This window comes from Erinaceus europaeus, chromosome 20 (genome assembly GCF_950295315.1).
Source record: "Erinaceus europaeus chromosome 20, mEriEur2.1, whole genome shotgun sequence".
Lineage (NCBI taxonomy): Eukaryota > Metazoa > Chordata > Mammalia > Eulipotyphla > Erinaceidae > Erinaceus > Erinaceus europaeus.
Genome location: NC_080181.1, coordinates 39,764,222 through 39,779,615, shown reverse-complemented (window position 1 = coordinate 39,779,615; position 15,394 = coordinate 39,764,222). Strand labels below are relative to the sequence as shown.

Below are 15,394 nucleotides of genomic sequence, written 5' to 3'. Positions count from 1 at the left end.
CAAAAACTAGTAAAGTCATGGGCCCTTGGAATATACCTAAAATAGACCTATAAGCTTTTTCCAAAATGGAGACCCCAAATCTTCATCTGCAATATTCTTGCCTTTAGGTTCATGGTCAACAATTTGTTCTGCTTTATATCTTAACTCTTTTTCAGTCACCAGGTTCCAGATGATACCATGATGCCAACCTGACTTCCCTGGACAGACAACCCCATCAATGTGTCCTGGAGCCCTGCCTCCCCAGAGCCCTGACCTACTAGGGAAAGACAGAGACAGGCTGGGAGTATGGATTGACCTGCCAATGCTCATGTTCAGTAGGGAAGCAATTACAGAAGCCAGACCTCCCACCTTCTGCACCCCATAATGACTCTGGATCCATACTCCCAGAGGGATAAAGAATAGGAAAGCTATCAAGGGAAGGGAGGGGATACAGAGTTCTGGTGGTGAGAATTGTGTTGATGTCAATATTTCTATTTTATAAATAAAAATTTAAAAAAAGTTAAGGGGTTGTAGTCCGGGAGGTGGTGCAGTGAATAGAGCATTGGACTTTCAAGCATGAGGTCCTCAGTTCAATCCCCGGCTGCACATGTACCAGAGTATTCTTGTTCTTTCTTGCCTCACCTGAGTAAACACCATCATTAATTTGAAGAGATAAATACACTCCTATGCCCACTATTGTTTTATTAAAGATATCCAGGAGCTGGATGCCAACTTAAAACCCATTGACAGATTAGTAATGAATAAAATACTGCTCACTATAAAAAAGGGGAGGGTTGCAGTTACATTATAATGCACAAGGACCTGGGTTCATGCCCCTGGTTTCCACCTGCACGGGGGAAGCTTCACGAGTAGTGAAACAGGGCTGCAGGTGTCTCTCTGTGTCTTTCCCTCTCTATCTTCCTCTACCCTCTCAATTTTTCCCTGTCTCTGTTCAATAAACAAAAAATATTTTAAAAAATTAAAAAGAATAATTAAAAAAGATGAATTCCTGTTATTTGTAACATGGGTGAACCTAAAAGTTTACTGAAATAATTGTTTCATGAACTAAATTAGACAAATAAATACACCATCACACCATAGGATCTTGCTAACACGATAAAGATGTAAAAAAAAAAAAGCTAAACAAAATGAAAGTTTTATTGTAAAACTAAATTAGTTGCTTCCAGAATGATTGGTGGTAAGGAGATAAAAAGGGGTAAATCTTGGGGGCCAGGCAGTGGCACACTGAGTTAAGTGTATATAGTATGAAGCACAGAGATCCAGGCAAGGATCCCAGTTCGAGCCTCTATCTCCCCACCTTCAGGGGGTTTGTCCCACAGGCCATAAATCATATCTGCAGACATCTATCTTTTTCTCCCTCCTCTGTCTTCCTCTTCCCTTTCAATTTCTCTCTGTTCTATCCAATGGGGGGGGGGGTGTAAATAAAAAAGGCTTCCAGGGAGCATTTGTAGTGCAGGGACCGAGCCCCAAGAAATAACTTTGGAGGACAGAAAAAAAAAAAACCAAAACGGTAATTCTTATGGGGAATAAAAGAATTCCAGTGGTGAACCAATTATATGACAAACATGGATTTAAAAGACGGATGTTTTAGCTAATGTTATAAGACAACACTACTTAACAACATCTATTTTGTTTGTTTGTTTGTTTTTAAGGAAAAGAAAGGGAAACACCACACTGACAAAAAGTGCAGCTGAGTGCTTTTGAGCAAGAAGATTCAAGAAACCCTCCCCACTCCCCTCCCCACTTTTTTGTTGTTGTTGCTGCTGTTTTTGCTGCCAGAGTTATTACTGGGGCTTAGGGTCTACACAACTCCACCAGTCTTGGTGACCATTCTTTTTTCTTTTCTTTCTCAAAATAGAAGGTAAAAGACAGAGAGAAGAGAGAGATCATACACTATTCTACCACTAGTGGAGCTCCCTCCTACAAGTTCTTCCAGGTGATGATCTGGGACTCAAACCCAGGATTTTGTGCACAGTAATGTGTGCACTCTACCAGGTGAGCTACCTGAAGTGCCCTACCCTCTCTACCCACCTCCCCGGAAGTACCATTTTAATTCTCGCAATTACCATGGAAAAATACTTGCACCCTCCACCAGTACTCAAACTTGCTGGTGAGGCTACATGCAAATGCAGTAAGAGCCTCAAGTCAGCACCTTAGGGGCCACACCTGTAATTTTCTAGAAAAGCCTAGAAAGTTCCCAGCTGTGACCATGGACTGTGAGCTCAGACGGACAGGGACTCAGATGACAGACAAGCTTCTATGCTAAACAGAAATATATATGGGGCCTAGCCCAGATGGTATTTATATATATTTTTCATGTTTGGAAGCTACTCACTGTCCCAATACAGCATTCTAGTTGTATTCTCAACCCTGACGCCATCTTCCCAGTCTATTTTTAATTCATCTGCATGTTAGCTGTCAGGCTCAGGCAAAAATTACTAAAGTCATGGGCCCCTTGGGACATACCCAGAATAGACTTCCCAGCTTCTTCCTACGTGAAGACCTCTAATTTCATCTGCTCTATTCCTATCTTTGTGTTCCTGTTTATTAAACAATTTGTCCTGCTTTATATCTTACTGCCTTTTGGACATCAAATTGCAGATGCTACTTCCCTGGGCATCCTGAAATCCTTGATCCATCCTGACTTCCTTGGACAGATAATCTCATCAGTGAATCCCAAAGTCTCACCACTCCAGAGCCCTACCCCACTAAGGAAAGAAACAGGCTGGGGGTATAGATCAACCTGCCAATGTGCTTGTCCAATGGAGAAGCAATTACAGAAGTCAGACCTCCCACCTTCTGTACCCCATAAACAATTTTGGTCCTTACCCCCATGGAGTCATAAAGAGCAAGAAAGATAAAGAGGGGATGAGACAGGGACTTCTGTTGGAGGAAACTGTATAGAATTGTACCCCTGTTATCTTACAATCTTGCTGATCATTATTATATCACTAATAATTTGGGTTTTTTTTCTTTTTTTGTCTCCAGGGTTATTGCTGAGGCTGAGTGCCTGCACCATGAATCCACTGCTCCTGGAGGCCATCTCCCCCCCTTTTGTTGCCCTTGTTGTTGTAGCCTTGTTGTGGTCATTGTTGTTGTGTTGATGTCATTTGTTATTGGATAGGACAGAGAGAAATGGAGAGAGGAGGGGAAGACAGATGGGGGGACCTGCTTCACCACCTGTGAAGCGACACCCCTGCAGGTGAGGAGCCAGGGGCTCGAACCGGGATCCTTACGCTGGTCCTTGCGCTTTGTGCCATGTGCACTTAACCCGCTGCACCACCAACCAACCCCCAATAGTCTGATCTTAAATGCAGGCAGGACCTTGAAGGTGCAGAGAGAAAAGGCTACCCTTGTGTTCTCAGAAGGCCTTTTTACCTCACATCAACTGTAAAGGCTTGTATCCAACTGTACAGACAATATCATTGTATGCAGTGCAGAGTGATGTTCTTGATTGTGGGAGCCTGGTCTCAAGGCCAGGTTCCTCCTGGCTTTCATTGCCCACCCGATGGGAAGTCCCACTCTGGGTACATTTGCAGGACCTCATGCAAGAGCAGATAAAAGACAATGCATTAAATGTGTCTGACTGGTGAATGAAGCATTTAGATTTTGCCTACACTCATTGTTTCTGCTGGGTACAGAAGAGGGAAGCTGGCATGTGACTCACCACTCCTCTCTCCTGTGACTACTCCTGGCACCTCAGGCTTGCTAGCTTTACACAGAGTCAGGGTGTGGTGGGTATCCCGTGACCACAGGATTCCTGAGGACACAGCCATGCAGCATACCCACTTAGCCCAGTCTGGGGAGGCAGAGCATAAGAAGAGCAGGGTCAGAAAACTTTACCATAGCAAAGTGGCAGTTAGTTTTAGCTGTACAATGAGGCAAAGGGAGACCAGCAATGAGAGACAGGTGGTGGCTGTAGTTCACAGACAGTCAAGTCAAAGGATGGAGACAGAGAATACATGTCTTTAGGCTTCTTGAAGGTTCTCACGGAGCAGGATCAGGAGAAACCCTTCCTCACCCACTTCTGTTATTAAAGCTGTATCTATAGGAGAAAAGTGGGGTGGGAAGTCCTTAGCATTTTCAACTCAAAGTGTGGGCCTGTTCTGATTCTTTACAGTTTTCTAAGAGCGTTCCTTCATCGTCGTAATTCGCACTGTGCAGCACTCAGTAAAAAGGCATAGGGACCAAGAAAAAATGCTGCACACAATAAAATATAATTGGCTGTAAGTTGATAAAAACTCCAGCAAGGATGGAAAGAAGAAAAGGAAGTTTTAGAACAGTGACAGAAAAGATGCCAATGACATCTCAGAGGGGGCTGCCTTACTCAGTCAGGGCCAGGAGCAGTTGATTATGTCAAAAGGGACATCATTAACTCACCTTCATGTTCCTGGACCAGCAAGACTGATGGATATCCCAGACAGGGAGAAGTTCTCTTACTTTTTTTTATTTTTTAAATTTATTATTATTATTATTATTATTATTCATGAAAGAGAAAGAATCAGAGCATCTTTGGCATATGAGGTGCCTGAGACTGATCTGAGATTCCATGCTTGCAAGTCCTGTGCTTAACCACTAAGTCATCTGGGATACAAAGGCTTCTAACTTCTATAATTCTATAATTCTAACAATTATCCCTTTCCCCCCATACACTTTTTCAGTCCCCTCCATCTTATTTATTTTATTTTTTTCATTTTTGTCCCAATGACTGGCCTTTTACTGTGAGTGGCATGCTAACATCTCCTAATACTATTACACTGTTTTCAATGTCTATTTTAATTTTAGTTAATGCTTGTTTTCATAGATCTGGGTGCAGCTGTTTTGAGAACATATATATTTATGATGGTTAGTTGTATCTTTCTGCTAGATTGATACTATGATCATTTTGTAATGTCCATCTCTGTTTCTTATTACCTTTTTTGCCTTCAAGTCTATCCTATTTGAAAGCAAAATAACTATCTCTATCTGTTGTATGCTTTACATTGGGTTGTTCTAGCTCTCCCCCGCCAAGAAAATTGGTTCAGTCCTGCTAGTTTCGCGGGCCCGCTTGGCCCTGCCCCAAGGAACCCCAGAGTTCGAGAGTGCTTGGCGCTGCCGTGGGGGAAAGAGGCAGCAGAGTTCTGTTTGGTGATTAGTTTGGTTTAGTTTATGAATCGTTGTTCCTGAATAAAGAAATACAGCTTCCCTGCCCAGCCGTATGTCTCTGGTTGTCTCTGTTACCCGCCCGTGAAGCTAGCCCGGCCAGCTGGAGCCTCTGAATTTTAACAACATCTATCCTTTCTCTGTATTATTGGCTTGGAACACCTTGCTCCATCCTGTCACTCTGCATTCTCTCCCACTTTTCATCCCTGCATGACCACCAATGACTTCCTGTTTGCCCAGAAATAAGCTTTACTCATATCCTCAAATATGGGTAGGTAAAGTTCACCATAGCTTTTTGACTTTCAGATAGTCAGCCCTAGAGAGCTTTTGTCAAGGGATCCTCTCTACCTACCCAAACCTATCAGTATCATTCAGGAGGACTGGGCAGTAGTGTAGCAGCTTAAGCACACATGGTGCAAAGCACAAGGACAGGCACACAGATCCCAGTTCGAGCCCCTGGGTCCCCACCTGCAGGGGGCGGGAGGATCACTTCACAAGCGGCAAAGCAGGTCTTACAGGTGTCTTTCCTTTCCCCCTCTGTCTTTCCCTCCCCTCTTGATTTCTCTCTGTCCTATCCAACAACACCAACAGCAATAGCAACAATAACAATAACCACAACAAGGGCAACAAAATGGGGAAAATGGCTTCTAGGAAAATGGCTTCGTAGTGCAAGCACCAAGACCAGTAACAACCGTGGAGGCAAAAAAAAAAAAAGTGGTAGCTAAGATGATGGATCACTGCTAGTGATGTGTCCTTAGGTGTTCCAATACTTTTTTTTTGAGGGGGGTGATTAATGGTTTACAATCAACAGTAAATACAGTTGTTGGTACGTGTGTAAAATTTCTCAGCCTAGATCCTCCTCCACCATCATGCACCAGCACCTGAAGCCTCCCACCCCCGCCCCAGAGTCCTTTACTTTTGGTGCAATATACCAAACCCAGTCCAAGTTCTGCTTTGTATTTCCCTTTCCGGTCTTATTTCTCAGCTTCTGTCTATGAATGAGATCATCCCATATCCATCCTTCTCTTTCTGGTTTATCTCACTGAACATGATTCATTCAAGCTCCATCCAAGATGAGGTGAAGAAGGTGAACTGACCAGTTTAAATAGCTGAGTAGTATTCCATTGGGAATATATACCACAACTTATTTAGCCACTCGTCTGTGGTTGGACTAGTCACTGCAGTATATTTCATATGGAAACCACTGCAGCCTTGGTGGTGAGTCTCTTTAGTGAGCATGAGAGGACTCAGAACTCACCTGTGGCAAAGACGACATTCCTGGAGACCAGCCGATGCTCCACAATGGAGAACTGGGGGAGCTCAATCCTCTCCACTCCAGTGACAGCTTTATCGCCCCCACGCCAATAAAACTCTATGTCATCTGTGGTGTACCCATCTGCCGGGAGACAGAAAAGAGGACATGGTGAATTTGAAGCCTCGCTGCTTTTACCTAAATGCAAAACTACAGAAACTGTCAGTGACTATAGCAGTAACAGGTTGCCTGTATTTGAAGTGAATTTGTTTGATGTGTTATCTTTGAAAAAAAAATCCCATTATAACTAGCTTCTTTATATTCTTGAATTACCTCTTTGTTTGATTTGTGCTAGGTTGGTATTGAAGGGAAGAACTGGGGAGACTGCCCAGAGTTCTGCTTGCCTAACCTAATCGCAAAGCAGATCAGGACATGGCAAAGGAAAGAATTTAAAACACGGGAGTCAGGTGGTAGTGCAGTGGTTTAAGTGCACGTGGCGCAAAGTGCAAGGACTGGCCTAAGGATCCCGGTTCGAGCTCCTGGCTCCCACTTACAGGGGAGTCGCTTCACAAGTGATGAAGCAGGTCTGCAGAAGTCTATGTTTCTCTCCCCCTCTCTGCCTTCCCCTCCTCTCTCCATTTTTCTCTGTCCTATTCAACAATGTCAACATCAATAACAATAATAATAACTACAACAATAAAACAAGGCCAACAAAAGGGAATAAATAAATAAATATTAAAAAAATAAAAAAGAATTTAAAACACATGTGAACACCACCAAAAAAAGTCAGGTGCAAGAAAAAAAAAAGGCCTGCTCTCCTCTCCTCTCAAAAGCTATGGGAGTTTTGCAACAATGAGGGCAAATTTAACTTCATGTGTTTGACATCAGACACTCTGAGCAAGAATGGTATCCTCCTTAGAATTTTCTTTTTTGTTTGCTTATTGGACATACCAGGGCCACATACATGTACAATATCATTTTTTTGGAGCCGACTTTTTATTCTTTTCAGCATAAATAAAGTGGGAATGGGGTCCAGGTGGTGGCACACATAGTACTAAGTGCAAGAACCCGAGCAAGGATCCAGGTTTTAGTCCCCAGCTCCCCACCTGCAGCTTCACAGCAAAAGCAGGTCTATAATACAGGTGTCTAAATTCCTCTCTCCCTCCCCCTCTCAATTTCTCTCTGTCCTATCCAATAAAATGGAGAAAAAAATGGCAGCCTGGAGTTGTAGATGTTTAGTGCCGGCACCAAGCCCAAGCAATAAACCTGGAGGCAAAAAAAAGAGGGAAGTAGGAGAGGTAAAAGTTGAGAAAGATATCATAGCATCACCCCACCACCCATGGAGCTCTACCCAGTGTTGTGAGGCTCCCTGGAGCAGCGCTTTCATCGAAAGAAGAGCTGTCATCAGCCTGATTACTGCTCCCAGCCCAGCCCTTTGTACAGGGCTCATGCCAATAGGGCACCAGTGGTTCTGGAGACTGATTTAAATCGTACTAGGAAGGGCTGTGTTAATTGCAGCAACTAAGATTCTTCCAAAAGAAAAAAAAAAAAGGTCAGTCTTATCAATAAATCCAATAAAAGTCATTCTTGGGGAGTCGGGCAGTGGCGCAGTGGGTTAAGCCCATGTGGCACAAAGCGCAAGGACCGGTGTAAGGATCCGGGTTTGAGCCCTTGGCTCCCCATCTGCAGGGGAGTTGCTTCACAGGTAGTGAAGCAGGTCTGCAGGTGTCTATCTTTCTCTCCCCGTCTCTGTCTTCCCATCCTCTCTCCAATTCTCTCTATCCTATCCAACAACAACGACATCAATAACAACAGCAACTACTACAGCAACAAAAAGATAACAAGGGCAACAAAAGGGAAAATAAATAAAATTTTTAAAAAAAGAAAAAGAAAGTCATTCCTGGAGAGAAAGCACTATTAATGTAGTAAACATTAAAAATATATATATTTTACTTATTTATTTCACACCAGGGTAAACACAGGGGCTCAGTAGCTGCAAGTACCACCACCACCCATAACTTTATAGAGAGGGGAAGAAGAAAGAGAAAGAGAGAGTGAGAAAGAGAGAGAGAGAATAGGGAGAGGGAGGAGAGGGGCGAGTCATTTGGGGATACTGCTATGACACTTCTGAAGTTTCTACTTGCCACACATAAGTGGAGATGGGAGGGGTATGAACCTAGGTTATCACTCATGAAGGGGCCAGGCGGCGGCACACCTGGTTGAACACTCACATTACAGTGTGCAAGGACCCAGCTTGAAGCCCCAGGACCCTACAGGGCTGCAGATGTCTCTCTGTTTCATTCTTGCTCTATCTCCTCCTCTCAAATTTCTCTCTGTTTCTATGCAGTAATAAATTAAAAAAAAACTATTTTTAAAAAATCACTCCTGATAACTTGTGTATTCTATGGGGTGAGCCACCACACAACCCCATAATGTTCATTTGAGCACATAGTACAAGAAAATGCAGAGACTCAGTATTGAACTGTAAATTAATAGACCAAATTTGTAGTAGTTATGTGTCCTTTGGTCGAATGCCTTTCCCTCAATAATATCTGTTATCCTCCTTCCCCAGTAGAAGGATATTTCCTGTCCTCCACTGTTCATTCCATTCTCACCTTGCAGTCACAGTAATCATAAATAAAGCATACATTTTACCAAGACCCTCTTCTGCTTAAAACCTTCATATTCAGGGTCTGGGTTAAACACACATAGTACAAAGTGAAAAAACCAGCTCAAGGATCCCGGTTCGAGCCCCAGCTCCCCAACTGCAGGAGGCTTGCTTCACAGGTCTTCAGGTGTCTATCTTTCTCTCCCCATCTCTATCTTCCCCTTCTCTCTCGATTTCTCTCTGTCCTAGCAATACAGCAGCAGCAGCAGCAACAACAATGGAAAAACGATGGCTGCCAGGAGCAGTAGATTTGTAATGCAGGCATAGCGTACCAGCGATAACCCTTTAGCAAAATCAGTCCTAACTCTATACAAGGCCCTCAAGAGTCAATAGAGCTGACCTCTCATGTGCATTATAAACATGGCCACTCCCTGTGCCATGCTCACCCAACCCAATTGCCCTAGCCTTCTAGGTACAGCTCAGACCCACCTGGCATCTATAGAGACATACGTCTAGCTCATCAGTTGGCTATCCTTTCTCTCCTTATGTTTGCATCTTGTCTGAAATAAAGCCTTTTAGAGTTTAAAGTTAGCCCACTAGGTAGCATATTTCCCTTGCCACGAGTATGACCAAATTTGAGCTCCAAAGGAAGCTCTGATACTATGATGTCTGTCAGTCTCTCTCTAAATGAAACAACAACAACAAAAAATGGCTCAGGAGCTATGAAATCATTAATTTGTAAGGTCCTGGTTCCACAAAATTAATTAGCTAATTAATTCAAAAACCACCTTGCAGGGGTTCTCTAATAACAATTCATCTTACAAGCAATTTTAGAATCATTATCTTTTTTTGTGAAACATTTTTCTTTACTTTGTTGTTGCTGTCTTTATTGCTTCCAAGGATACTGCTCAGGCTCTGTGTTTGCACAAGAATTCCACTGCTCCCAGTGACCTTCTTTCCTTTTTATTTTTTCCTTTTTGATAGAGACAAATAGAAATAGAGAAAGAAGGAAGACAGGAGAGCTGATAGATAGACAGACAGACAGACAGACAGACAGACCTGCAACTACTTCACCACTTGTGAAGCTTCCACCTTGCAGGTGCGAACTGAGGGTTTAAACCCAGGTTCCTGTACCTTACAATATGTGGGCTCAACCAGGTACACCACTGCCTGACCCCCAGAAATCTTTTATAGTAGTTCTTCCACATTCTACCAGGGCTCAATCATCATCACAGTAGTAGGCTCTATAATTTCAAACATCACTATGAGTTCCTCTTTAGACTCCAAACTTGACTTCTGGAAACTCTCATCTGATTAGTAATTGTGCCTTCCTGCAACATGGAACCCACTCACTGTCTAGCTCCATCTGGGTTTCCTGCCTGTGCAGCTTCCCAGGTGCTCAGTCACAAAGACACAAGTGCCACTGCAAAGTCTTACCATCCATAACAGTTGTGTGTAGATATTAAAAACATAAGTATCAACAAGCTTGCATCCAATGGGGGTTAATTACAAATAACGATCCATAGTAGCTTAAGTAACAATAGCTATGGATTGACCTGCCAATGCCCCTGTCCAGCAGAGAAGCAATTACAGAAGCCAGACCTTCTATCTTCTGTACCCCATAAAGATCTTTTGCCCATACTCCCAGAGAAATAAAGAATAGGAAAGCTGCCAATGGAGGGGATGGGATGCCGAACTCTGGTGGTGGGAATTGTGTGGAATTGTACTCCTTTTATCCTAAAGCATTGTCAATAATTATTAAATATAAAAATTTTTTTTAAAAAAGAACACACACATTACCATGCACAAGAGACTTGGTTCTATCCCCCTCTCCTCACTTACAGAAATGGACACTTCATGACTGGTGAAGCAAGTCTGCAGGTGTCTATCTTCCCTTCTCTCCCTCTATCTCCCCTTTCCCTCTCAATTTCTCTCTCTTCAATCAAATAAAATAGAAAAATTAAAAAAAAACAGGAAAAAGAAAAAAATGGCTGTCAGGATCAATAGATTTATCGTGTCAGCACCAAGCAATTATTCTGATAGCAATATAAATAAATAAAAAATAAATAAAGGAGCTACATCTGGACATGCCAGTTGCTATAGTTCAGGTGGCAAGTGGGACACTGGTTTGTGAGGTGACAAAGATGCAAACATCTCTCACACTAAAGTATTCAACAATGAATTATCAATTAAGTATCTGAACACTCTTCAAATTGAAGAAAATTGGCCAGACGCAGAAATAGCTTGTTTGTAAAACTAAGTTCCTGACGGGAAATGAGTTTTCACTCTGACTACCCAGGGTCCCAGAAGTACAGCCACTTATGCATGATAAAGCATATTGAAAGAAAATTGCATCTCTTTCTACTGAATGAATAAGGTAGGGGAAAACACTTGTTTTCTTTTATTTCAGAACAGAAAACAGAGTCTCTTAATCAAATTAGAACAGCAAAGTCCATTATGCTATGTCTCTATCATAACAGTGACTCTTGCAGAGTGGAAGACTAAACTCTAAACTTGAAATTCATCAGAATCTAGGTCAAGAAAATGTTCCATGGCTTAGACAACATGCTTTAGAAGGACACAAGGTCTCAAAGACTAAGTAGGCAAAAAAAAAAAAAAAAAAAAAACAAATACACACAGCTTTCAATTTCCAGAGTGCAGTTCTGCTCGTCCAAGGGATACCTTCTCAAGTCCATCATACATGCTGCTGTTGTGGTGATTCTGAAACACACAGAGAAAGAGTAGAAAGTCAAGATGGGGTCAAACTGAGCAGGCAAATGGATACCAGATAAACAATGAGTAATAATCATCTTAGAACCTTCTCTCCCGGAGTACCCCTGAGAAAACACATTGCCCAATACACAATGAGTGAGTTAAGTTTTCTTTTTTTAAAATATATATTTATTTTATTTATTTATTCCCTTTTGTTGCCCTTGTTTTATTGTTGTAGTTATTATTGTTGTTAATGATGTTATTGTTGTTGGATAGGACAGAGAGAAATGGAGAGAGGAAGGGAAGACAGAGAGGGGAAGAGAAAGATAGACACCTGCAGACCTGCTTCACCACTTGTGATGCGACGCCCCTGCAGGTGGGGAGCTGGGGGCTCGAACCGGGATCTTTACAGCCGGTCCTTGCGCTTTGCACCACCTGTGCTTAACCCGTTGCACTACAGCCTGACTCCCGTGAGTAAGTTTTCAATATGGCAACTAGATCTAGAAAAGGCACATATAGTCTTTAAACCCTATAGGATGATTCCATGTGATACTGACTTCCAATAAACAAGGAGAAGGGAAAGGTTTTTTTTCTAATAAATTATTTTCTTCTACTTTTTTTCTCTCTCTCTTCTTAAGTGACCCTCTAACAACTATAGAATAGAAAAAAAGTATGACTAGAAATAACACGAATTCAGATTGCGTTCTTTAACTTTGATGTCAAATGTCTACGTAGTAACAGACTTATAGGCTGAACTTTGGAATTCATTGTTATTTTAACTGTCTATAGGGCTGAATCCTAAGGTTTCAGAACTTTTTCTTGGCATGAGATCACTTATTATTTTAGAGAGAATATTTGGCCTTCACATTTTTTTTTGTTTTGTTTTCATTTACTTTTTGTGTGCGTGTGTATTTGAGCACAGTGCCACACAAGCTCTGGCTATTGGTGGTATGCAGGATTGAACCTTGAACTTCTGGTTTGCAAGATGTCTGTGCTATCACTGTGTTGCCTCTTCAGCTATGTGGTCTTTAGGTTAGTGACTATCATTCAAAACTGAGTGGCCTGGCTACTTTTGGGGAGAGCTATAGATTACTGGGGAAAATTTTATATTATGACCTAATGACAATGAAACCTCTACAATGAATGGTTACACCGAGTCCACGTTGAGAATAACACTTTTACAAATGGCAGGTTCATTTGGGGTTCTTCCTACAGCTTTGTTCAAAGGAAACTAACCTCCCCAAAGCCTCTGTTGAAAATACATTAATTAGGCTATCATATTCTGTACTGTTGTTCTCTAGAATCCCATCCCTTCCCCATCACAGTCATTGCTGGATGGTTTCTGACCCAAGCTTATCCAGTAGTTGATTAGGAATCTGTGATGTAGCACACAAGGAGCAAAAGGGATTCCATTTCATATCAATTAATTTAAAACTTCAAGAATGGTGATGGGCCAGCACATGTCTGAATTAGAGGTCTGTGATGCCACTTTCAAATGAAGAATCACTTCTCAGACTGGAAGTTAGAGGAGAGAAGGCAGCATGAGTTGATAGCATAGGCGACTGACTATATTTCTGACTGGACCACACACTTGTCCTCGAGATGGCGAGACAGCATCTTCATAGCTATGTAGAAACTATGCAATTGTTAACTCTGGCTATACCTATTCAATGTCAGATCACGAGTGAAGAAGTAGGAATGCTTTCTCCTCAAATACGCAACAGCACTTAGCATTCTCAATCACATGGCACCTTTCTGGAAGCCTGCTATTCAGCTTCTTCTGGACAGCCTTCAGTGCAAATACTCTATATAAATCTATGATCGCTTGAGGTAACATGAGCAAGTTTTCCTCTTCTAAGCAGATTCTAACCAAAACACTAGTATGATAGCAGGCACATGCCTGTACTACTGAGTTCATCTCATTTAACCTCAGTGCAGGGGCTAAAGGAATGCTGAAGCAAATAACAGGAGGTGGCTAACATAATGGTTATGCACAAAGACTCTCATGCCTGAAGTTCCTAAGTCCCAGGTTCAATCCCCACACCACCATAATAAGCCAGAGATGAGCAGTACACTGGTAAAAAAAAATTAAAATTAAAAAATAAGCAAATAACACATTGGTCCTTCTAGAAGCATCTGACTCTGCAGAAAGCTGAGGAATGTTCTTCTTTTCTATGGCTAAGGAAAGCAGCAAACTGAAAGGTGCATGGCAATCAGGGGACAATGTTAATCCTTTGCTACACAAATACCATGCACACACCATGCTGTAAAATCCATACTCACAGTGAAAGTGTGTCCTTTCTAAGTGTCAAACACACTCACAGTTACCACTCCAAGGGGTGGATTAAAGTCTACAATCCAAAATCAACACATAGCTCTTGTATTTTTCTACAGCATCTGCTATTCTAACCAATCTCATAGTTTGAAATTTCAGCATATTTATGCAAATTGAGTTATCGACAGCTACACAAGATGTCCACAAGGCAAAATTAGAATCACCTTCTGTCACATTTGTGGAATTTTAATAAGAAAAAAAGACATTGACTAGAAATGTTCAAATATTTAAATATTGTATTTTGGTACCTATTCACCTGTGCAGAGATGATCATTGCGATCACTCTCTTTCTCAGGGCATGAGTTATTTCACCACTCTAGGTCATATAAAGGAACAGAGGAAGAGATACGAGAGATACCTCCTATAATAAGGTGTCAGAGGTGAACCTGGGCATGGCACTTGGCAAGGTACATACCTAACCTATCCAGCTCATGATTACTCTTTTTGCTTATTTTCCTTCTTCTTTCTCTGATATCACCCCTAAATGCATGTATTGGAATGCAAACATGTCCAGATTGTGGCACTGTGCAAAGTATTTCATGAATATTTTGAGAAGGAGGATGCGAAATTAGAAGAACTGGTAAGAATACACCCAGTGGTTTGTTTTCTTATTCTGGCATAATACAGTTATAAAATCATTTACTTGAGGAATAAGGGGGCGGGGAATCATCTGTTTATGACCCTACTTGCTACAGAAAAAATTGAGGGAAAATACTTTCAGCATGGCAAAGGAGACATGAGATTCCACTTTTGGTACAAAACCTAAGTAGAAGAGATAGCATGTTAGCTGCTCGGCTCAGGTAAAAATTAGTAAAGTCATGGGTCCCTTGGAATATACCTAAAATATATCTACTAGTGTTTCCTAAAATTGAGACACCAAATCTCATCTGCTGTATTTTCACCTTTAGGTTGCTGATTACTAAAAAAATTGTTGTGCTTTATATCTTAATGCTTTTTCAACCACCAAGTTGCAGATGCTACCATGATGCCAAACTGACTTCCCCGGGCAGATGACCTCACCAGTGTGTCCTGGAACTCCATCTCCCCTGCGTCCGCACCCACTAGGAAATGATAGAAACAGGCTGGGGTTATGGATAGACCTACCAAGGCTCATGTTCAGCAGAGAAGCAATTACAGAAGCCAGATCTTCCACCTTCTGCACCCCATAATGATCCTGGGTTCATACTCCCAGAGGGATAAAGAACAGGAAAGCTTGAGGGGGTGATGGTGGTGACAGGATACAGAACTTTGGTAGTGGGGATTGTATCCCTCTTATCCTATGGTCTTGTCAATCATTATTAAATAAATAAATAAACAAACAAACAAATAAATAAATAAATAAAGA

At 41.8% G+C, this 15,394-nt stretch overlaps 1 protein-coding gene across 4 annotated transcripts in view; it reads right to left on the bottom strand.

Annotated features, from left to right (window-relative positions):
* The window catches only part of GABRB3 (gamma-aminobutyric acid type A receptor subunit beta3), a 266,967-nt gene that overhangs the window by 45,608 nt on the left and 205,965 nt on the right, over positions 1–15,394 (bottom strand). For all 4 annotated transcript variants that reach the window (XM_060179252.1, XM_060179251.1, XM_060179253.1 and 1 more), the window contains 2 exons: positions 11,641–11,723; positions 6,401–6,538 (listed from right to left, as the gene is read on the bottom strand). In XM_060179252.1, the coding sequence (XP_060035235.1) occupies positions 6,401–6,538; positions 11,641–11,723 (221 nt within the window). The remainder of the gene's footprint in view (positions 1–6,400; positions 6,539–11,640; positions 11,724–15,394) is intronic.